Consider the following 22,670-nt stretch of genomic DNA (forward strand, 5'->3'; position numbering starts at 1 on the left):
AAGTTTTGCCAGTGAATTCAGACAGATCAACACTTCACCAGTAGCCCTCAGTGCCCTGCCCAGGCAGGAACGAGCCTTGGTTTGGATATGCAGCAGCTTCGTGGTTAAGCTGGTGTTGCTCAGCTGGGAGGCACAGGAGCCAGAAGCACGCTGCCTCGACACGCTCATTATCCTCCGTCTTCCTCTAATCCCCGCTGGGGACAACTTCGTTACCCAGAGGTCAGAGACGACCCAGGGCACCAGCCCATCCTCGCACCAACACAAGTCTAAGAGGAGGCACGGAAGAAAACTATACAAAGCCGAAAGCATCATGCTCTGATTTCTCTCACCCACCCTGACGCTTTGCCAAGGCTGCTGACACCAAAACAGGACCTGGAGCCCAAAATAAAAAGTATCTCATATTGGACGTGTTAGCTTTGTGGCCCACAACCCCGGGTGCATATTCGTATGATAACCCCTCCTGTCTGCCTGCCTGCCCACAGGTAAGGCTGGCACGCTCGACGGCAATCGCAGAATCCCAGTTTCTGAGGAGGGGAAGGAGAGGCATAGGTATACCTGGGATTTGCAGCACCCTTGTCAACAGTGGTCCTAAGCAAGTTAACAACAAGCCTAATGCAGCAAGAAGCACCCCTGAAAATCGCCCGCTGATTAAATACAGCATTGGGATTTGTCACTCCTAAAAAACAAAAATACAAACAAAAAGCATTTAACTTTGATTTTAAATTACACAGCAGCATGGGCTCCAATTTAGCAGGTGACCAAGCGACTTTCCACCTGTATGCAATGTCTCTCCTTAAAGACAAGCTGGCAGCAGTGAGGAAAAACATACGGGTGGAGCCACGCAGTGAGGAGACGCTTCTTTGGATGACGGCCGGTGCGCAAGCAGCAGCCGTCACAGCAGCGGGAATGAGGGTTGGATCGCTGCCACCGCGTCATTCTTCCATGGTGACAAAACCAGCATTTACCAGCCATTCTGCACCCGGTGTATTTTTAACCCTGTGACATTAGCAGGTCAGGATTGATGGCAACAGACCTTCAGAGAAGGTGCCACAGCTGGTGCACTATGTCTGGGCTTTGCTGCAAGCTCATTCAGCAGAGGGATGAACTCCTTTATAGAGGATTTATAATGTGGCTTTGGGTGTTACATGGGCCCGTGACGAAGAGGTGTTGACACCAAGGGCATTTTGAGGGAAAGGTGGAGGATGATTTAATTTCTTTAGGGAAGAAGTGGTCATTTTAACTATTTTTAGCTCCTCTCCATAACTTTCTTTCAGTCCCTTGCACAAGTGACAATGGAAATTTGCCAAAAAAGCAAATAACTAGCTACTCCTGCAGCCACCGTGGGAGTGGTACATGCAAACAGAGCCAATTTCTTCCTCTGCTGCCCACATCGGGATGGACTTCTCCTCCCACCATCCCTTTGAGGTGAGGAAGCACCTCCACGTCATACACATGGGAAAGCAAGATGCAGGAAAATCTCACTTCCCCAGGCTGCACTGGGGACCGTCCCGGTGGAGCTGGGAAATGCACATTCTGGCTGTGGCCACATCAGTAAAACAAACCGTGCTGGGACTGCCCCACAGCGCAGAGCTGGGCAGCAGTGGCTTCTGTCCCTGCGCTGAGCTCCCTGCAATGGGACAGCACCTTACAGCAAACCAAGTCCCTCTCAAAAGCAATGCTTCTGACAGTGTGCCTACAGAAGCTGGCACAGGTTTCACCTGAGCACAGTTCAACGGCATGCTGTCGTAATTTCACTGAAAGGAAGGACTGGGAACTTAAATGGCACATAAGGAACACATATTGATCACTGCCTACTTTAAATATGCACCACTTTAAATATGCATCATGACGACTACAGAGACGATATCCTTTTATAAACCCAGGAGTATTAATGCGTGGCTTGCCGCTTTCAGGATTAATTGCTCTAGTACATGTCTTAAGCTGCTGGCTCCTAACTGTATTTCACTTTTCTTCACCCTGAATTTAGCTAATCTCTCACCTGAAAAAATTCAGAAAATTAAAATTCTTTGGCATTTCAGCCCTACCGTCTTCATTCGTTGTTACAAGAATTCTTGTTCCTCTTGCTGACAAGAGGTTTGAGCCTCGTGGGTTTTTTATGTACTGCTCATCCCTAACATGTCTGTCTAATCTGTTTAGCTATGGGACTTTCAGGATGACCTCGAGGTCATTTAAGCACCAATTTCAGAATATTTCAAGCTTAGTCACTAGTGCCTTTGTGCTAAAACAAATGTACTTTGCTTAGCAGCTGATAACAGGCATACCACCAGGCTGCACTCCCAGGATGCTGGTGCTTTTGTCCACTGTTTTCCCAAATGACAGCTCTCTCCTTTTGAAGTTCATACAGAGCAGCGTTTACTAGGGACTTGACATGGTCCAAGGAGTATGCTGGGAGATGCATCATTTGCTTGCTGGGGAGCTGGACCTAACTTTCTCTTTAGAAGTTGCTTTTTCATTATTTATTACAAGGACAATGGTGTTACAAACCCATGTTCAAACACAAGAGATTGCTCTCAATGCATGCAATGGTGCAGGGTCACCAGAGATCCCAGGGCTCTCTGGAGATGCATGACCAGGACCTCACATTGCTGGGGAGGCAGCGTGGACTTCACGTATCACTCATCTAAGCACCTTGGAGCTCCCTGCGGTATCTGCACAGCAGACGGGTGAGAATCACTTCAGGCTGGCAGCTGCTCCTGGGTCCCTCTCACACTGGCAACCCTGGGCCTCCATCATTACAAAAATCAGTCCTTCTTAGAGTGCCACAGCTGTTGGATAAATTTGGACATGTCATTACTAATGGCAGGTTAAATACAAAAGGATTTCAGTTTCCGGATTCACTGGATGTAACCTTCTGATGCACTAGTGGGACAGCAAGCTGGAAACACCACCCGTCTAGCTGCTAAGGATCAAAGCAAGATGCTCCTCCTCCTCAGTCCTCGGCGGCTCTGGCCCAAGCTGCAGTCCTTCCCCCAGTTTTCATTTCCCCCATGTAGAAGTACAAGGGAGTTTGGATCAAAGAACCTTCTCTGGTCGACGCAGACCCTGCAGGCAGCACAAGAGGCACGGGCAGAGCCTAGAGGTCTCAGCAACCCCACACTGTGCAGAAGTCCCTGCTGCCCCAGTTCAGCAACACACAAGACCCACTGGTTTGCCCGGCCAGCACACGCATTTATGGAGCCCTCCATAGATACTGACTTTGCTGACAGGCAGTACGGTCTACTACCATGCACACCAGGCTAGGCTGAGCATCGGAGAGCTCTATTTAATTTCTGCCATCTGTGCTATTTCTGTTGGCCGCCATTAAAGCTGGATGCAGCGCTGAGTCTGACGCAGAAGCATCGGTATTTCCAATCCGCTCTTGAATTGGGCTGCATGAAAAGATCACTTAGATGCCTGCACATCCTCCAAATCAGGTAAACTCAGACTGTGATCAACCAGCAAACACCCCAAGTCAGATCAAAGCCTTTGTGAAACTGTGGGCAGAAGGACAGGATGTCTTCTAGAAAAAACTGTGCTAAGACACAGTAGCTCTATTACCATTGAGATGTTCAGTCTCTCGCTCAACTGTACCAGCTGTATTGTAAAGTTGTGAAGAACGCCCTCCGTGCTCTCACCATACATTTAAGGTGGTAAAAAGAAGAAAAAAAAACCCTGAGAAAATGATCTGATGCCTGACAGCCAAAAGCAGGCTCTGGCACATGCAAGAAAAGGTCAGCCACCTCTTAAAGGCAAAGCAACCACAGGTGAAGGCAGAAACGGCTCCTCAGAGGGAAACACGGTGAAACTACAGTAAGCCACACAACTGAGCAACACCTCTCTGTTGCTGATGGCAAACAATTGCAAGCAGATACTCAAAAGTTTTTCTTTTTAGAAAAAAAGCTTCTTCCCCTAGAAGCTTTGAAATTCAGAGGTAAGATAAAGTCACCCTGGGACAAAGCAGCACTACAATGTGGGGAGCTCCTGCTGAGGTACTGGTTTTCAACCCAGCGCCCAGCTGCTCTCTGCATCACTCCAGGGACAGCTGCCCTATTCCTCAAAACACATCAAAACCAGGCAGCCATCAGAGCTGGCCTCCCACCCCGTCACCCACTGTCATCAAAACGTGCGGAGGCTCAGAGGAGGAAGGAAGGGGAGGCAATCTCTGTGTCCTCAGTGAATGTAACTCTGCATTGAAACGATACGAGACAGAGATTTTTAAATTTCTCTGCAAGCACTCTAGCCTCAGTGCTTATAGAGCCACTACTCAGAAAATTATTCACAGGTACCATTAAAACATCATCAGAAACTCCCTAAAATCTTTACAGAACAATTAATACTATGCCTCTTCTTAACAAAAACCAGTACTTTTAAGATGACGTTATAAAATAAAAAGAACAGAAAGACTGGAAATATATTCCATTAAAAGTTTCAACCTTTTTTCTCATGCTGTCCTAACAATTTCAGACTTTCAGCCAGCACTAAAACACATGCAATGGACGCAAATCACCAGCATATTGATAAAATCCTGACTGCATCTACCATGTGTGAGCTGAACACTTGTACCATTCCAGCAGGGATATCTACTGAGGACACCTGGACCATGCCAAAGCCCTTCAGCTCCAACCCCAACGCAATACTGCCCTGAAATCTGTCCAGAAGAGGAACAAGTACTGTCATCCTTCCGTGAAAGCTGCTCTGGCGTTTCTCATCTATGGCAAGCACGTCTTGTGCCAAACAGCGGGGATTTCTCACCAGCGATCTGAGACTGAAAGCAAAAAGTCAGCAAGAACAAAGCAGCAATTTAGGCTGTAGCGGAAACATGCATCAATGCCTTCCCTGTCTCCCAAACTGTCAGTAAATCCAGGCACGGCTGAATCTTTTCTGAGATTACTTTTGCTAAAAAAAAAATACATTGTTTACTACAGGGACTCTTGCACGGTAATTTTACTAAAGGGATGCTGAGGAAGGATTACCAGCAGCACTTTGCACTCTCCGCTTTGAACATCTACATGTTTCTCATGCATGTTGATGAGTATAGTGGTTTTATATCCAATTACAAGTAGTAAATTCTGCCTCCACTAGAAGAGCTGGTAGTTTCTGCATCTGAAGATAACCATACATATACATGTGCCACAGCGAAATTTACTTGGTGAGGCTGTCTGTCCTGCAACCTCAGATTAAGTTGCACTCATAGTAGAAAGGTGACTTTCTACTTGTAGATTTATTTAGCGATACCAATAAAAACCATGGCCTTGTTGTTCCAGGGGTTATATACCAATATGGGACACACACTCATGTATCCTGGGCTGCATCCAAAGAATTGTGGCCAGCAGGTCAAGGAAGGTGATTTCTGCCCCTCTACTCTGTTCTTGTGAGACTCCCCCTGGAGTACTGTGTTCAGCTCTGGGGTCCCCAACAGAAGAAGGACATGAAGCTGTTGGAGTGGCTCCAGAGGAGGGCCACAAAGATGATCCAAGAGCTGGAGCACCTCTCCTATGAAGACAGGCTGAGAGTTGGGGTTGTTCAGCCTGGAGAAGACAAGGCTCTGGGGACACCTTCTAGCAGCCTTCCAGTACCTAAAGGGGGCCTATAGGAAAACTGGAGAGGGACTTTTTACAAGGGTATATGGTGATAAGACAAGGGACAATGGCTTTAAACTGAAAGAGGGTAGATTTAGATTAGATATAAGGAAGAAATTCTTCACTCTGAGGGTGGTGAAGCACTGGAACAGGTTGCCCAGAGAACCTGTGGATGCCCCATCCCTGGAAGTGTTCAAGGCCAGATTGGATGAGGCTTTAAGCAACCTGATCTCTGGAAGGTGTCCCTGCCCATGGCAGGGAAGGTTGGAACTAGATGATCTTTAAGGTCCCTTCCAACCCAAACCATTCTATGATTCTATGCTTATTCAATATAATTATCCCAAAGGCACCAAAAGCTGCATCGCTGTAAGTAGCCATGCTCTATAATCACTGCAGCAAGACTAATTAGCCTAAGCAGAGGGCTACACTCACAGATAAACTGCTTTGATACCTTAGCTACCTTGTTTAGTAAAGGACCCTTGATACCTCTAAACACAACCACATTGTGAAATATTAAAAAGACCCACCATATGTATCCCCGGAGGGTGGCAAAAGACAGCCAGCTCGTGTTATTTCAAACTCTGCCACTGGAACGGCAGCCTGTTACCCTTACACAGATATCAACATTAATCTGATCTTACCATAAAAAAAGAAAAAGAAAGCAATGCAGTAATGTTGACATGTCAAAGGTCGAATTCTGTAATCTGGCAAACATGCAAGGTTTCCACCTCTTTGTAATAAGGGGTCAAAATCTGGTCCTCATTTTGGACCTTCCTGCTGCAGTTCAACATCGAACTCTCCTTCAAACCACCTTGCAATCAATTTTTTCTTTCTGACTTCCTTCCTCGCCTACTGATTTCCTTCACAGTCATCTCTGACACTTCCCTTGCACTGTTTTAGCTTTCAGATTTCCTCTGAGGACCAAGCAGCTCAAGTATAAGACCCTTATGCTCTAAATTACGCTGCCAGCAGAGCTAAAAAGGTCTGTTTTCCAGGCTACCTGGAGCAGTCAGGTATAGGCCTGGCTGAATCCTGGAGAAAACACTAAAACACCAAAATAGGTTAGAGCAATACTATCTAGTTAAATATATATAATTTATAAGGTCTCTTTACTACCTAAATAATACATATCAACATCTGGAAATGTTGGACATATCAACAATCTGGAAATACATATCACACAAATCTGCATTTTTTGTGTTCTGAGGAGGTATAAACAGGTGATTTAACTTGAATGGTTAATGTGTAACAAATCATATGGTAACTGCAACTGTTTGTCCAACAAACTGAAAACAAAAAAAGACGGAAACAGACACCTTGAGCTTGCAGGAAATACAGCCTATGAGTTTCGAGGACTTGGGTTTTTTTTAACCTACTTTCATGGCCCTCCTGTAAATCAAATATAATTCATTACTAATCCCACAGAAAGAACTCGAAGATTTTCCTCTGCCTCTCTGCAAGAAGCTGCCCTGTTTGTGCCTCTGCCCTGTAACAAACAAGATAAAGGAGACGTTTATGCCAAAGTAATCATTCTAAATCTGTTGTTGTGACCTCTAAGCCAAATTTTCTGCATTACGTGCCAGTGCCTCAAATAAAACAGTACATTTTTTTCCTGACAACTGAACCCTGTAACGTATGCGTAACTCTGCTCAACATATTGCTCTATCATTTATATCTGAACATATGTGTATAGGAAACGGAGGGTGTAGGAAATTTGGCACCATGAGGTATCAACTTCCCTCCCCTCCATAGACCCTCTCAGTTTTCTGTATCTGGGAAACTAATGCACATTTGGACACAAATCCAACTACAAACAAAATTAGAAATCCTCACTAAAATGAAAACAGCAGGACAGTGGATATAAATATCTGGAGGACAATATGCTTTACCTTAATAGGTAATTTTGTGTATTTTATTTATTGGAGTAGAGACATTCAGCATTCCACCAGAGCAGAAATTTTAGGATTGAAATCACGAGCAACCTTGACTTCTCAAAGACAAGATTGTACTGGATGGTGTCCAAGATGAACTCCACTTGACCTTAAAAGCACTACTTACTTTTCAGCTGGAAACCAGAGTTTCCACATAGGCTGCTCAAGACATGCTTTGCAGCTACACAGGCAACACCGTCCAGACAAATATTTATTTTTCTGGCAGATAAAACTGGTCTCATCATATTTACTGCAGCGACACAGCTTACAGCAAGCCTGCGAAGAGGCACGCGCTTCCTCTGGGTAAGGACAGAGCTCTGTGCCCTTCGTTCGCCTCGCGGCCGATGGTCCGGGGATCAGGAAACCAACTCGGTCTGTGAAATGGGGGATTCCCCTCGGGTACTTTTCCTCCCCGAGCACAGGGCAGGACGGCGTGTTCCAGCCCAGGCACCAGTTAAGCAGCTGCAACGCAAAGAGGTCCGATGAATCGGAAAGTCAGCCCAGCTACGCCTTTGCAAGCACAGCAAAACCGGCTGCTGGGGCGGAGGGGAATACAAACACCCTCCCCATGCCTCCCGAGCCCCTGGAGCAAACAACTCCGGCACAAAGGGCCCTGCAGACCACAGCGGCAGGGCAGGAAACCAGCCCCTGTGCTGGAGGGTTTCTTGTGAGCCTCGTCACTCGTGGAGGTGTGCACACGTGAGCGGAACACCGCTACTGAGGCGGCCTCCCTCTGGCACCCTCTGCTTCCAGTACCAGCAGTCCCACGTCACCACACACCCTCCTCTCCATCCATCCCGTCCGGCCACTGCTGTGCCCAGCTCCCATCTTAGCACGGCCGCTGCCCCAATGGGAAGGACTTTGAGCTTTCATGAGTAATCGCTCTCCTGCACGTAAGAAGCCAAAACAGGCTCTCGCTTACACTCCTGTGCCTTCCATTCCCCTTTTTTATCTCATAAGGAAATACAGTATTTTCTATTCAGAGAAATATTATTATTACTCCTCTCCTTTCTTTTTTCTTATTTTTAACTAGCATTTTTACTAGCTTTTCTTTTACTTTCCATTTGAAACCCTTTGCTCCAGCACATCTCCAAAGAGATTCCTTAGTTACAGCCTGAGTAAGAGAGAAAATTATCTTAATTTTGCTAAACTTGGGTTTTTTCCATCTTTCTAGTCTCACCTGACACCCAAACTTTTTCATCTTGCATTGGAAACCTTTGGAAAAGCCTTTTAGTAGCTATTTGCTGCGTATTCTCTTCCAGTCCTTACCAACCCACCTCACTGGAAATGGGATTAAGCTATTTTTTAAACAAACACAAACAAGCATAAACAGAAGCAACCACTGAAACCTCTGCAACCACATGTATCTCCCTAGCACTGGTCTCCAAATAAATATGGTAAAATCCGTTCTAAAAGGAGGATCAAAAGTGTTTCTTTCCAAAGCACCAGCTGCACAGGAGTAATTTTAGAAATTTAAGACAGCTTGAATCTGCTGTTGAATTATTTTTAACAGGAGCTTGGTGTGCAAGGGCAGTTTGGACGCTGCCTGGCCACGGAGGGAGAGAAGTCCCTGAAGCAAGGCCCCAGCTGCAGCCAGGAATCCTGTCCACAAGAGAAGATTTCAAATTAATTCATAAGAGAGGACAAAAGAGTGAGCTGCTGACTTCTGAGCCTTTAGGAAACTGCCACCACGTGCAAACACCACTTTTTCTTTTCAGTTTTTCCATCTTTAGTCAGACGACGGTGCTCCACTGAAAACACAGGTGAGGCAAGGCAGCTGGTGTTGGACAGCTGGGAAATGAGCAGAGTTCAAGGTTCAGCTATTATTAAAAAGCACACACATCTTTCTATATTTATTCCCACTTTACAGCTCCAAATAAAACACATGCAGTCCTGATGAGTTTACAACTTTAAATACAATGCAGGACAAAAACCCTAAGGCTGATCTGGGAAAACCAAACCGATACATACAAAAGTGCTAGAAGGATTATTACTATTTTCACTGCTGCCACATATACAGCCACATTTCTAAAAATACACTTCTAGCCCTAGCATTAAATGTAACAAAATAGAAACATCACTGTCTTACAAACACAGCCACGATTTGAAATGGAGCACCTGTTCCTCAGCCCAGTTCCATCATGGACCTCCTCGAAAAGCTGCTCAGGAGGATCCATATGTTGCAGCACGCTAAACGCACCAGCAAGCTTCAGGTGTGGGTCTGACAAGCAGCAGGGAACTCAGTGGGGTCAGCTGAACTATTTACCCCACTTCTTGGTCAGATTTCACAGGGTCGCTGCTCCCAGCCTGATACCTCTGGCACAATAACCAGCTCCCTCCCTGCAATAACCAAAAAACAAGCTGGCAGAGACATGCTCCTTGTCTCGGGGCATGGCTCCATTTCTCTGGAGAAAGTACAAGCAAGATGCGTAACTCGGGTCATTCATGCACTTAGATGCTTTGCCAGAGGTCCCTCAGAAGGGCAAAACGATTACTGCGAGTAAAGGTAACACACACAGTGAAAACACCGTGACCGGACCGGCCGCCTGAAGAGGTGTCTTGGTGCCCGCAGAGCCCGCGGCTGGTACCTGCACCCTGCCTGCGCGCTCGGCACGGCACCCACACGGCAGCTCTCCCTGAGGTCCGGAGACCGAAAAGCCAGAATGGCTGTAAAGTCTGACGCAACAAATTAAAAACCCCTAAATGTCAGGCAAGGCACATTCACTGCCACTCTTATAAGTAAAATAAGGGAGATTGGAACTAGATGATCTTTAAGGTCTCTTCCAACCCAAACCATTCTATGATTCTATTAAAAAACATAGCTGTAATGGAGAGGCAGAGGAATGAAAACAACCATCCCCCATACCAGAAGGCAGACAGCCGGCACAATCCAAAGTATCTTTTCTACATGCGTTGCAAGAATCTGTTCAAAAACAAACAGCAACCACCATCACCAAGACATACAGCTGCAGAAGACTCCAGCTGGCAGATAATTCAATAACTACCTTCCTTTTTTTCCCCTCTCTAAACCAGAAAAACATGAAGCACAAAGAGTTTGTCCCCGGTGGCACCGGTGACAGGTCAGGCCAGTGGTACTCACTGCAGGCTCCGCAGGTGAAGCAGCTGTCATGGTAGAGGTTGCCCATGGCCTGGCAAGCCTGGTTCGCTCCATACACCCCCTTGCTGCACTTCACGCAGGTGCCTGGAAGAGAGAGAATGAGACAGAGGTCAGATTGGGACCCAGCGGGGTGACTGGGGTTGCTGGCGGGGTAACCACACCTGCAATTCTGCATGGTGGCTCAGCTGCTTAGGACCAGGTGGTTCATTGTAGCCATAAGACATAGGTGACATCAACATCGCTCACCATGAGAGATGCTGTCAACAGCAGTCATGACGGTCATCAAACCTTCACAGTGAGAGCATTTTGCAAAAAAATAAACTGGACAACAGCAGCCCTGTTTGCCTACAGTGACATCTCTTTCCTTCACCCATTCATTCCCACAAACTTCATATACATTTAAAACCACTTAAAGACCCTCCCAAAAGCCTGGGTGGTAATAAGCAGTGCTCAGGGCTGTTCACGGATCAATAGTTTCTGCTACTTATTGCATAGAATAAGGTCGTTGGTTGCAACCAATGTGAGGAAAACACCCCTCTTCACTTAGCCCCTTTAAATCTTAATCAATTTCAGACCCTGCTCATGTCTGCTGAGTTGGACTGACTACGTGACACCTACTTCTCTTCCCTCTGTCAGCTACATTTGAACAGACAGACTCAATGTAGGTGCCACATATAGACCCATATCCTGCTCAGATGTTCTTCTTGCCTCTTGCAGGACAAGGCAAGAAAGAAGTCAGTTTTAAGGAGAGGATACCTGGTGGTGATGGCACCATCAGTCAAGGGGGTTGACTGTCAGGTGGCCCATGGGGTGAAGGAGAGCCAGGGCCAGGAAACATGGTCAACTACTGGCTATAAGCTGTCCCAAACACAAGTCCAGGCTTTCCTGCCACCACCATCACCTACAGATCAGGGTGAGCTCCGGAGCTCCAAAGGAGGGAGAAGATGACTGCGCTCAGCAGTTCAGCTGTCTCTTGCCAGCACAGCCAAGCACATTTCCACCAGCATCTGCCCCGGTGTGGGGCTCCAACCCAAAACCCAAGCCAGGCAGACAGTCTAGGGTGAGGATTTCCACCTCGCGAGGAAGCCACTGGGACCCTCCAGGCACAGATCTGTCTGATCGGGGCTGGGAATGGTGGCAACGGGGCAGATGCGTGACAGTGGTGGTGGGGAGGGACAGCAGGGAGAAGACTACCACTGGAGGTTTGCAAAGGGTGTTGTGTGTTCACCTAGGGCCTCTCAAATGTCACCACATTTCCTCATAAAACTATTGTTCTAATAGAGTAAGAAGTGACAACTGAGTGTCATGCCCTTGACAGCATCTGGTAGCAGGACCTGCTTCCTCCATCTTGCAGGGAGAAATGCAGCGAGGCTGTCCAAAACCACTATTAGTGGCCGGGAAGAGAAAGTCCTTATCCGAGGAAAATGACAAATCAAGCCAGTTTACTTACTTCAGGCACAATCCTGTGATTGCAACAGACCGGTTTTAAAGCAGCATCACCCTTTAACTACCTCTAAATGAGCAACTTCAATCCCTGTTTAAACAAATAAACACGAATCTACCCAGACAGATGTGCTTTTGTCTCTGGTCCAAGATGACCATGTACATGTGATTTCGCCTCCAGGCCTCTGCTTGCACCACTGCTCAGTCCCGTTCTCCCTGACTCTTAAAATTCCTCGGGGCAGGACTGTTGCTCACATCTCACTCCTACTGGACCAAGAAGAGGGACAGCATCATCTTGCTGGAGATCCTTAGTCATGCTGTGGTTAACAAAAATTCACTTTTTTGGGAGCCCCACAAGCTCCAGAGTAATTGGAAAAGTCTGGTGAAAGTTAGGAAGAAACCCAACATTCTTACGACAGCACTGAAAAGTAACTCCCAACTCCAGCAGCACCACGCTGGCAGTCCCAGGGTGGTTAACAATTTCTTCCTGCAGCTGATAGCTGCAGCCATCAGTTTTTATGCTACGGGGATATGGGGAGAAAACTGCTCAGGAGCCCTTTGCAGTAACACACATGCAGCTGCTGAAAACCAGATCCAGATCCTTCATTTTCCCAGAGCAGACCTGGCTCTCTGTGCTGCAGCTGCCTGCATGCATTCAACCGGCATGCTGAAAGCCATCCTAGTGCTGCTCCGAGCCCCACTCCACTCAGAGCCAGCGTCCAAACTGACACAAACCTGGAGAGAAGGCTGCAGAGAATAATTAGTTACTGTGTTTGTCCAAACCTGACCAGAACTGAAAGGCTAGCTTGGCTGCCGGCCCACCCCAGCATGCAGACTGGCACCAAGTTAGCAAAACTTGCTGGTTCTTTTCCAACTAAGTAAATTTATCTCCGTTATTTATTGAAAGAAACATTTTAAGAAAGCAAAAGATAAATCATGCAGGCGTTACAAAAAAAAAAAAAGTAGGAAAAAAAAAAGAAAAGACAAGACAAAGATAAAATTTGGCTTTTTAAATGGATGTGTTGTCCCCGGAATGCACACATTCAGCGGCAGCCTGAGGTGCCGTGCAATCGTCTGATGCAAGAGCTAACAGCTACTTTGCAAAATTCCCTCTTGACTACAGCGATGCCAAAAGGAAAGTTTTGAGAGCAGAAAACCTGCTGATTTTGCTGCTCAAAGCCTTCTTTCCACGACATTCACCAGGCTCTCCACAGAACCGATGTATTTATTGCACTGCAAGTGCTGCGTTTTTCCCCTCTCTGTGCCAATGAGCGGCTGCTCCAGAAAAAAATCGCCAGTGTGCTCCGATTTCCTCCTTTCCAGAAAGCAGCCAGGTGACACTGCATATGGATGAGCATCAAGAAGAAGCAGGAGGCGGAAGGCACAGCAGCAGCGTGCAGGCACAGAGCATGGCAAAGACACTGGCAGGCATCTAAAGCCACTATAAAATACCCTAACACAAACCCCACATTGGGCAAAAATTGCCTCTGCTGTCTCCTGTCCATCTCATTTAAGTTTCAGAGCATAGGCACTGCCTGTGTTTTCCCCAACAGGACAGACAGTCGGGTGGATCCTGCAGGAGCTGCCTGAGCTCCTGCACCCTTCCCCAAATCTTCCTCCACCTCCCACCCCTTGACTGCCTCCACCATCCTTCCCCCTTGCTCCATCTCTCAGTACACACTCCGTTTCATTCCCTGCTTAACTCTTTTATCAACTTCTTTAAATATTTAGGACCTTAAAACATGGAAAATAAAGTCATGGAATGAAAGAGCTTTTAAAATAAATCGACAACATTGTTTGTAAAAACTATAAGGCAATAAATTACCCAACTATGTAATAACCAGCCATGCTATAAACATTTATAGATGTCCTGCAGCAAGGCTGACAATTGAAACATGGCACGATGGCAAATCTGTGTTTATGTTTTCACTTGTATCTGCTAAATCTTACTTGAAAGCCAATTAAATCTCGGTAGCAATTGAAATTCTACTAGAAATAAGTCTTTACTTCTCCCAAATACAATATTCTGAAGTATTTTAAGCCACATACTCGAGCCTTTATCTCTGACTCTTAGCCCACCTGGTCTGAAAGGGGATTAAAAAGGTGATTTTTTTTTTTTTCAATTGATTTTTCCTTTCTGCTCACTCCCTGCTGCTACAGTGATCCTGTTCTTTCAGCGTAGGCTACACAAGGAAGAAGCAATACCTGTTGCTGACAGCGGCCGGTCGCCGAGCTGGGCAACACGTGTGTGAAGCCAGCCTGATGGAAGGCAGCGCAGCACAGGCGGCATCCAACCCCATCCTGCCACAAAATGGGCTCCGCGCCCTGCTCCGCACCAGCTCCGATGACTACTTCCCGAAACACTGCTGAGCCTGCTCGCTGCAACCCAGCGCGTAGAGTTAAAATGTCAGCAGCATCGGTCCAGCCCCACATGCCACTGACACTAGTCAGCAGCTCTGGGCAATTTTCTTGGCATAGAGCAGCTTTTAGCAAAAAACTTCTGTCCCCAGCTCGAAGCAGAGGGATCCTGAGTAGCCATGGCTCAGCAAGAGGCCTGATTCCTGCACTGGGTTACCTTGCCGCATGTAACGAGCACTTATGCAAGCATCAATCTGAGCAGATATCTCCTCCAAAATTACAGCTTTTAACCTCAGATGATGTTATTAAGGAGAAATGAAAGGTTTCTCTTTTGCCACCGACGCACCACACATGCGCAGCGCTCGTAAATTCACGCTTGAGCACACAGGCAGAATGGTAGCCAGGTTTGGAAAGGGAAAGGGATGGAAATTGCTGATTTCGGCTCAATTTCTGCCGGCAGGGCAGCCTGGCCCCGGACAACAAAGAAACCTCTGTTCCCTTTCGCATCATGCGGCAAGTAACCGCCTGTGCTACAGCTGAGCGCCTGAACAAAGGGACCTTTGGGGCAGAGCTGGGACCGAAAACATGCCCTGTAGGCCACGTCCCAGCGCTCGCCCTACTCCATCTCGGCCCTGCAAACCAGAAGGAGGATGAACACTAGGAACAGCCTCAGCTCACGAGATCAAACGGGTCCGATGCAGACCTCAAGGGCTGTCAGAAATGAAAGCGAATCTGGCGCCCAGTCTGAAACGTCAGTCCCACCCTCAAAGTTCAACAAATGCGCTTCCATTTACCACCGGAATCAAAACCTTTAGAGATGTTTTTTCCTCTATGTGTTGCTATTTCATGCTCACCAGAAGGAGCTCAGTTACTTATTATATTCCACTCATGAAAATTTCAATGCAAATCATGCTGAACAGCAACATTTTCTGGGACTGGTCAGTATCATTTACTTCCACATGCCAGACACCATCTATCTACAAACCAAGAACGAAGTTATGGGTTTTGCCAGCAGCAACCTTGTTCTCAGCAGCATCCAGGACAGCCAAGCTTTCCTACATGTGCTCCTGGTTGGGTTTGCTAAGACCGTCACTTAATTTTAGAGGGCCAAATGTGTTGCTGTGCTGCTTCAGTGGTGAGATTTCCTTGCCACGTCAATCTGGTCCTGGATAAGAGGAATATAGTGGCAGGATAAGAGGGGAATTTGGTGGTATGGATCTGCATACATAGCTAATCTAGAAACAGCGCTCAGAGGAATAAGTCTATCCTACGCCTTCCACTTACTCCATGTAATCCACGTTTCCATGATCAGCTTGACCTCTTCTCCATCATGCATAACTGGTTTTTGACCTCTCCCTACAGGAGGCTGGATTTATGCTGAAGAACTCCCAGTTGCATTGGAAGAAACCCCCAGAGCCTTTGCACATAAATACCTCTGGTATCATCTTTCCCATCTGCCCAGACATGCACGCAGCTAATCCAGAAGTAGACCCTGCTGCCTCTGGGCAAAGCTGTACCTTCATGAAGGTCCTCCCCATCAGAGCAGAAAAGGAACACGGTAAGAGGAAAGCTGCTGTACGCTTTCCTCTTATCTTGTTCCCTCTTCTCACTCTGATGGAGAGGATGCTCGTGAAAGTACAGCTTCTGCATTTCCAACCCACCTCTTTTTTCCAGGAGAACCAATTCCTCCACTTACACACTTTTTCAAACATCATACGCTGAAAAAAAAAGACTTCACCTTGTCATACCCAATGTGATGCTCAGTTCTTCAAGGTTTTACTTCAGACTTTCTCCAGAACCTGACTCCATCTTCGCATGGCTTCCCTTAACCAAGTCATTTGTATATCAAACTCTGAATTAGACACATTGTGTGCCTCACTATGCTGTTATCCACTATTGTGCAATCACTCTTGCTGGAGAGTTGATTTCAAGAAGATCTGGAGGCCCGTGTGAGATTGAGTGCCTGGAAAATCTGGCCGTTTGGTGCCGCTCACCACTGGGTGACTGGGTTGTCACTTAATGGTAGCAAAGATGTACAGGTACTCCCTGCTCAAAGAACCACAGAGTTGGTAAATTGGTAAATGCAATTTTTCTGCAATGTTTCTGGATGGCATGTTCTTGAGCCCGACTTTGCTGTAGACAGTTGTGTACACACTGCCTGCAAAGTACAAAAATGCCATCAAACTCATGTCAGTGACTTTTCAAACACCTTATAGCAATGTTGGAGATTACGTTAACTCCAGTGCCAAATGAACGAGGCTTCTTATTCCTTTCAGTTCTCACGGCCAGAGTATCCTGGCTGAAGGACAGACCTATTGCTCCTCTGCCTCAACTGCCTCCTTTTTCTTTCCTTTTGGTAGATTTTTCCTTAGCCTGCAAACCCCACTTAGCTCCCAAGAGGAAGGGAGGAGAAACACATACTGCTGTAATCTTGAAGAGCCGTATCCCAGGCATATTTACTTGGTTCCTTGCAGTGAGATAAGCTTTGCAATCTGCACACACTCACTACTCCACATGCCATCATCCTTCCAGCTTTCCTTGTTCCACCAGGACCTGCCTCGTCCTGCCTCCCCCTCTTCTCCGCTGCAGGCAGGCATCTCCTTCCAGCCACAGTGTTCCCCCAGGAGCAGGCAGCAAGGGATGCCTCCACTCATTCCCAGTGGAAACAATGCTGCTATCATCATCCATGTACAAAACAAACCCCCAAAGAACTTTCATTTTAACCAGAAATCCTCCACTTGGCAGCCCTGAAATTACCCTCGCTGCCACTGAAGCATCCTGGTGCACCATCATCATCAGGGTTCAGCGAAGCCCGCGGGTTGTGTACAGCCTTCGAGTTAAACGAATTGTGGGTTTGGCAGCAGTAAAATGCTAACTTCACTATGCACAAGACTTCGAAGGAGCACTGCTGGCCTTCGAGCTGATCACACCCATTCAAAGGTGCTGGGGTTCAAGGTCTTCATGGGGTTTCAGCAACTCGGCTGCCACTCTGCTTCTGCCAAAGGCAAAAGAAACCTGCAGACTTCACTACGAGATCTTCTCTGTCCAACTGCTGGGAAGCATTCCCGTGTTTTGCTGCAAAACAAGATGCCTGGGGCCCTCCTAAAATACCTGCAGCTTAGCAGATCTGCTCTAAACAATAATGGAGGAAGCCAGTACCCAATATCTAGTAAATATTTGTTACAAGAAAAACATTTATAAAACCTATTTTTAAAAAAGCTCTTGGTAAGGGTGTAGATAGTCTTCGTCAGATGGAGGTGTCCATCTAGCTATATGAAATAAGCACTGGTAAAAACGTGATCCTATGTGTTACACCTCTAAAACCACCCATCTGTGTCTGCAGACCAAGGAACTGCACAGTACCACAGGTTCTGCTAAAATGAATGGCAAAACCTCCCTGCAGACCCCAAGGCTTCTCAGCCCAGCCCCTCCCCTGCCCGGTCACTTCCAGGCAGCACAGGCAAATGATCAGTTGGGTTGTGCACCTGCCCAGCTCTCACCTGAAAACTCATCCGGCACCAGTCCTCGGGATGCAGCCGCCTCACCTAACTCGAAACATCTGCATTGCACTGGGTGAGGCGGTGCTAGCAGAGGAGCCACAGCCCCCCCAGTCACTCCGATTTAATTAATCTTCCCGTTCACCAAGCGGAGATGAAGGCTGGTGTGTTCAAAGGAACACTGGGAGTTCAGACAGCCCTGGAAAATCAGTGGGATTCTGGGATGTCACCGGGAAACGGTACACCAGCAACCTGAACACAAACTTGGGTGGCTTTCAGCGGCGCCTTCTGCGACCTGGGGCCCCTTCTCTGCTGCAGTGGGAACCAAACCAGCCTCTCCAGGGAGCCATTTCAGGATTCCCCTCCCCAAGCGTAACACCTGGGTGATACCTGAGACTCCCTACGTCCATCCCACATAAATCAAGTCAGCACTTCAAAAGCACTTTTGAGAGAAACCAAATTCCTCCAGAGGCACATGCAGCCCATGCTGCTCGCACATATGCCACTATTTGAAAAAGAAAATTCTTGGCATTGTTTGCTTATTTCCTTTCACTTGTTACACATACTTTGAGCAGGCAAACAGATTTTGTACAGCGAGCTGGTGCTGACAGATAACCAGACTGTCTGTTACTCCTCAGCAGAGCATCCTACCTACGTTACGCCTACTCCCTAGCTTACCCTTTTCTAGGCTTTCATTTACAAACACTTGTTTTCACATAGTGAAGGAAAAAGCAGCTCCTTTACTGCGATCAGAATTAATCATTCATGATAAATATCTGGTCCAGATCGAGACAGACTGAAGGATTGTATGTTGCCAAGACAGACAGCTCCATCTTAAAACAAATCCCTTGTTACAAAAGCAGCACCCAAAATTAGGAGAGCTGAGAGCATTTGAGACAAAACACTTTGGTCATTTGCACTTCAGACCTGGTTTCATTTCCTGACTCCCATGTACAGTAAAGCCGCCGCATTAAACTTCCCTGCACTGGGGGAAAGTCGGCAACAAAACAAACTGCTGATCCTTTTTATCACTATTGCATAAAAGTATTTATTTTCTATCCTAATGTTTGCTAGCTTGAGAGTATGGCTTAGCAAAGATAGATTGAGAAGACCAGCTGGGTTCTTTACTCCTCCAAAGGAAGCAAGGTAACCATGAAAAAATGAAAATAAAAGTGAGAAAGAAAAGGGGAAGAGGCCCAGAATTAAAATACCATGGTATTTGCCCCTTCCTGCCCCTTGGTGCTCCACAGGGCAGATCTGCCGAGCCTCCTGCACAGAGCTGAGGCTCCACAAAACGTTACTTCTTCCTCTGCCATGACGGCAGCGTTTCGTTTTTCCCTCTCCCTCTCCTCCTTCCCAAATTTCTCAGACACTATGCACCTTGGTGGAAAACCTCCTGCCAGGAGAACATCAAAAGACCTCACTGGGAACCAGGCGGCCTCCATCTCTCCTCCCTCCCCGGGAGCTCACCGGTAAGTCAGATGCCGGACCAGCGGGACTCTCTGCACTGCCAGAATTGCTCCCGTGGGACGAAAGCCGCCTCCTGGCACTACTGCCTATTTTGTGACAAAAACATAGAAATAGCCTAACCACTGACTACATCCCTCTGCTTTCTCACCCCATCACCATGCACATTTTGGACGAGGTATGATCCGGCTGGTTTACCTTGCTCCACGAGGAGAAGACACACACAGCACGGTCTGTCAAAGAGACTTCTGACACCTCTCCAGTGGAGCTAAACGCCGCCTCCAGCAACATATTCCCATTTTCTGAGCACCGCCTCCCCACTAGACTGCTGTCCCAGCCCCATCTTCTTTATCAGCTCCTTGTCACCATGTTCGGCCCTCCCCAGACGTGGCTTCCCGAGCTCATTCGAACTGCACGCTGACTGCACGCGACAGAGAGCCCCCAAACACGTTTCCAGGCCAAAATGCTCCAAGCACAGCAACTCGACACATCACTTTTCTGCAACAGAATAAAAATGCATCTGCCCTGTCACGGGGCTGAATGGAACCTCAGACATCAAGATTAATAAACCATCCCAGCACAGCCCTCTGTGGCTCAGTACCACTGCCCAATGCCACAAAATGCATTTTGTCGTGCAATTTGCAACGGAGCACTCGGTGGTCCCTCCAGCTATGTCCCTTAAGCTTGGCATGAAGCTTGGGGCTGCTCCCGTGGGCACAGACCACTGCTGAGCCACCCACTGACCCCACCGGACAGGACCCTGTGCAACAGCACCTGTGCAGCCTGAGATGCAAACCCTTCCTCTGCACCAGGCTGAAGAATTTAGTCTGTCCCTGCTTCTACTTCTGTGACCGTGGGTCTAAAATCATGAGGAAAATCCGTACGCTAGACCTGCTCCCATCCTTTGTTAAACTAACCATGGAGTTCTCAGCCTTCCCAGCAACTCCAGGTTTCCTTCTCCTAAAACCTGAACTATCTCACCTCCTATTAAACTGCAAAGTGGCGTGGCCAGGAAGGAAACGCTCGATTTGCCCCTGACCTTCTCCCATCCTGGGGTAGTAAATCAATTTAATCCAGCAGGACATTTAATATTCCCATTGGGAGATCCTCACATGTTCGCGGTCCTTTTCCACTGCCATGTGCCAGCAATAGTGTCTGGTGGCAGTCTGGACTACTCACAGACCCGAGATTAGGGAGGAATGTGCCTACTGCCTGTTTTTCTGCTGTCTTCAGGATGCACTGATCCCTTCAGAGCTGACGGGGACCACCATCTGGGGGCAGGGAGAAATCCTGGCAAGTCTGGGAAACCATCACCCTTCCCATCCTCAAGCAACTACTCTTTAAGACATCTCGCAAGCACATCCGGCCGTGGCAGTCCCCGTGGGGGTTACCACCGAGGGGTGCCTGCCACTGCCTACCTTGAGCTCAGTGCCCTTCTCCGCGCCTGCAGCAAATGCAGGCGCGACTCCTCCACAGGCTGGAGCCTTCCCACTCACACGTGGTCAGGCAACATACTTTTAAGACACAGAGAACCAGGAGTACTGTCAAGAAAAATTAAGTGCCTCCCAGCCAGCAACGAAGGGCAATTCAAAAGATGCTGCTCCAGCTTCTTCTCAGTGCTGTCCTCCCTAAAGCTGCTACACTATCTCTGCTTTAAAACTGAAGAGGTAAGATTAAAGAAAAAAGCACCAGAGGAGGAAGAGCTTCCAGTTCCTGTGATAAATAAAAGTTAAGTAACAAAAGAAACCCCTGAGCAACTGAAAAAGCATAACCAAGCATGTGTACGGGACACGCAACCCTGCAGGTGCAAACCCTGCAGCAATACTTCCCAACAAACCCTTTTCACGCCGACTGGCAGACTGCCTCCTTACCGAAGTAATCGGCCTTCGGCCGAGCATCCATCTCCTGCTCCAGGCGCTGGGTCAGTGCCTCCAGCTTCAGCTCAGCCGCCGATGGCCCTTGCTCTGGCTGCGGAAGGAGGGTCTGGCAGGGCAGCTTCACCTTTGCCGTGCTGGGGCCCTCCGTGTGCCTGGCGTCCAACCGTGGGCCGCTTGCAGCCTCTGGGAAAGGCGTCTGTGGAGCATCGGGAGCTGTTGGCCCACACAAGGCCAGGTGCGAGGAGCCTGGCTCGGGGCTCACGCTGCTGCCATTGGGCCGGTGGTTGTGACCGTGAGCCACAAAGTGGCCAGCTGGGCCAGGGTAGGCAGTGCCATGCTGGTAGTCCGCGCTCGAGGTGGCGGACATGGAGCTGGGGGGAAAGGACAGTGGGACACTCTGGTACCACAGCTGGCTGCCGTCCCCTCCAGCCCTGGGACCACAGGGGTCAGCAGGGCCTGAAAATCCCCGGGTGGGCTGCACCGAGGGGGCCGAGAAGGAAGAGGACCTCTGCTGTGGCACGGCCCCCGGTGCCCCCTCCTCTGTGCCCATTGAGGCTGCTGGCGAGGTCCAGGTGTGCGAGAAGGAGGCAGACCTCTGGTCCCCGCCACCTCGCCTACCCTCGCTGCCGTTCTCCTGCCCGCCTCGGCTGGGCTGGGGGTCGCCAGGACGCCCAGCATGCTGCTCCGCACGCCCCACACCAGGCTGCGAGCCCCCAGCTCTGGGGATCCTGTCGGGCTCTGCTTCCCAGCCCCGGCGCCCAGCCTGGCTCCCTGGGGCTTCGGCACGCGACCCACTCTCACCGAAGCCGCGCTCCCCTCCATCGCACAGCCTCGCACGCGGCCCCTCGGCGGTGGAGGCGGCGGGGGGCGGCTTGGCACCCCGTGCTGCCGGCGGGCTGGGCCGGGCGGTGTTGAAGGCAGCCCCTCCGTTCAGGGCAGCCATCAGCATCTCCTCCTGCTGCTGCTTCTGGAGGTGGATCTTGGCCATTTTGGTGGCGAAGACCCGCTTGGTCTCTTCGAACTCGGGGTTGTTGCTGGCAGCTTTGTCCACCCGAAAGAGACCGTCCTTGGAGGCCTCGTACATGTTGAGGTCTTCGATGAACTTGCTGGCTTCCAGACCCAGATCATCGTACTTATCCATCCCGCCCGGCTTAGCGGGCTGACCCCCGCCTTCCTCCTCGTCCACCTCCTCCTCCTTCCCGCCGGACTCAGGCAGCTCCCGGCCGTGGCGGCCGCTCCGTCCCGCCGCGCCGTCTCGCTCCCGCCGCGCCCGTTCCCGGCGGGGGCGGGCCCGGGGGCGGGGCCAGGAGGCGGGGCGGGCGGGCGCGTCACGCCCCGCCTCCTGGCCCCGCCCCCGCGGTGCGCGAGGCAGCAGCTCGTTGCGTGCGGGGGCGATCGAA

General features: G+C 48.8%; 1 protein-coding gene across 1 annotated transcript in view; it reads right to left on the minus strand.

Moving 5' to 3' along the window:
• LIMD1 (LIM domain containing 1) overlaps positions 1 to 22,411 on the minus strand; it is a 29,760-nt gene extending 7,349 nt beyond the window's left edge. Inside the window, exons 1-2 of the mRNA XM_009992721.2 lie at positions 21,265 to 22,411; positions 10,611 to 10,712 (exon numbers count right to left, since the gene is read on the minus strand). Of these exons, the coding sequence (XP_009991023.2) occupies positions 10,611 to 10,712; positions 21,265 to 22,411 (1,249 nt within the window). The remainder of the gene's footprint in view (positions 1 to 10,610; positions 10,713 to 21,264) is intronic.
• Between the last annotated feature and the right edge of the window lie 259 nt (positions 22,412 to 22,670).

The sequence above is a fragment of the Tauraco erythrolophus genome, chromosome 7 (assembly GCF_009769465.1).
Source record: "Tauraco erythrolophus isolate bTauEry1 chromosome 7, bTauEry1.pri, whole genome shotgun sequence".
NCBI lineage: Eukaryota > Metazoa > Chordata > Aves > Musophagiformes > Musophagidae > Tauraco > Tauraco erythrolophus.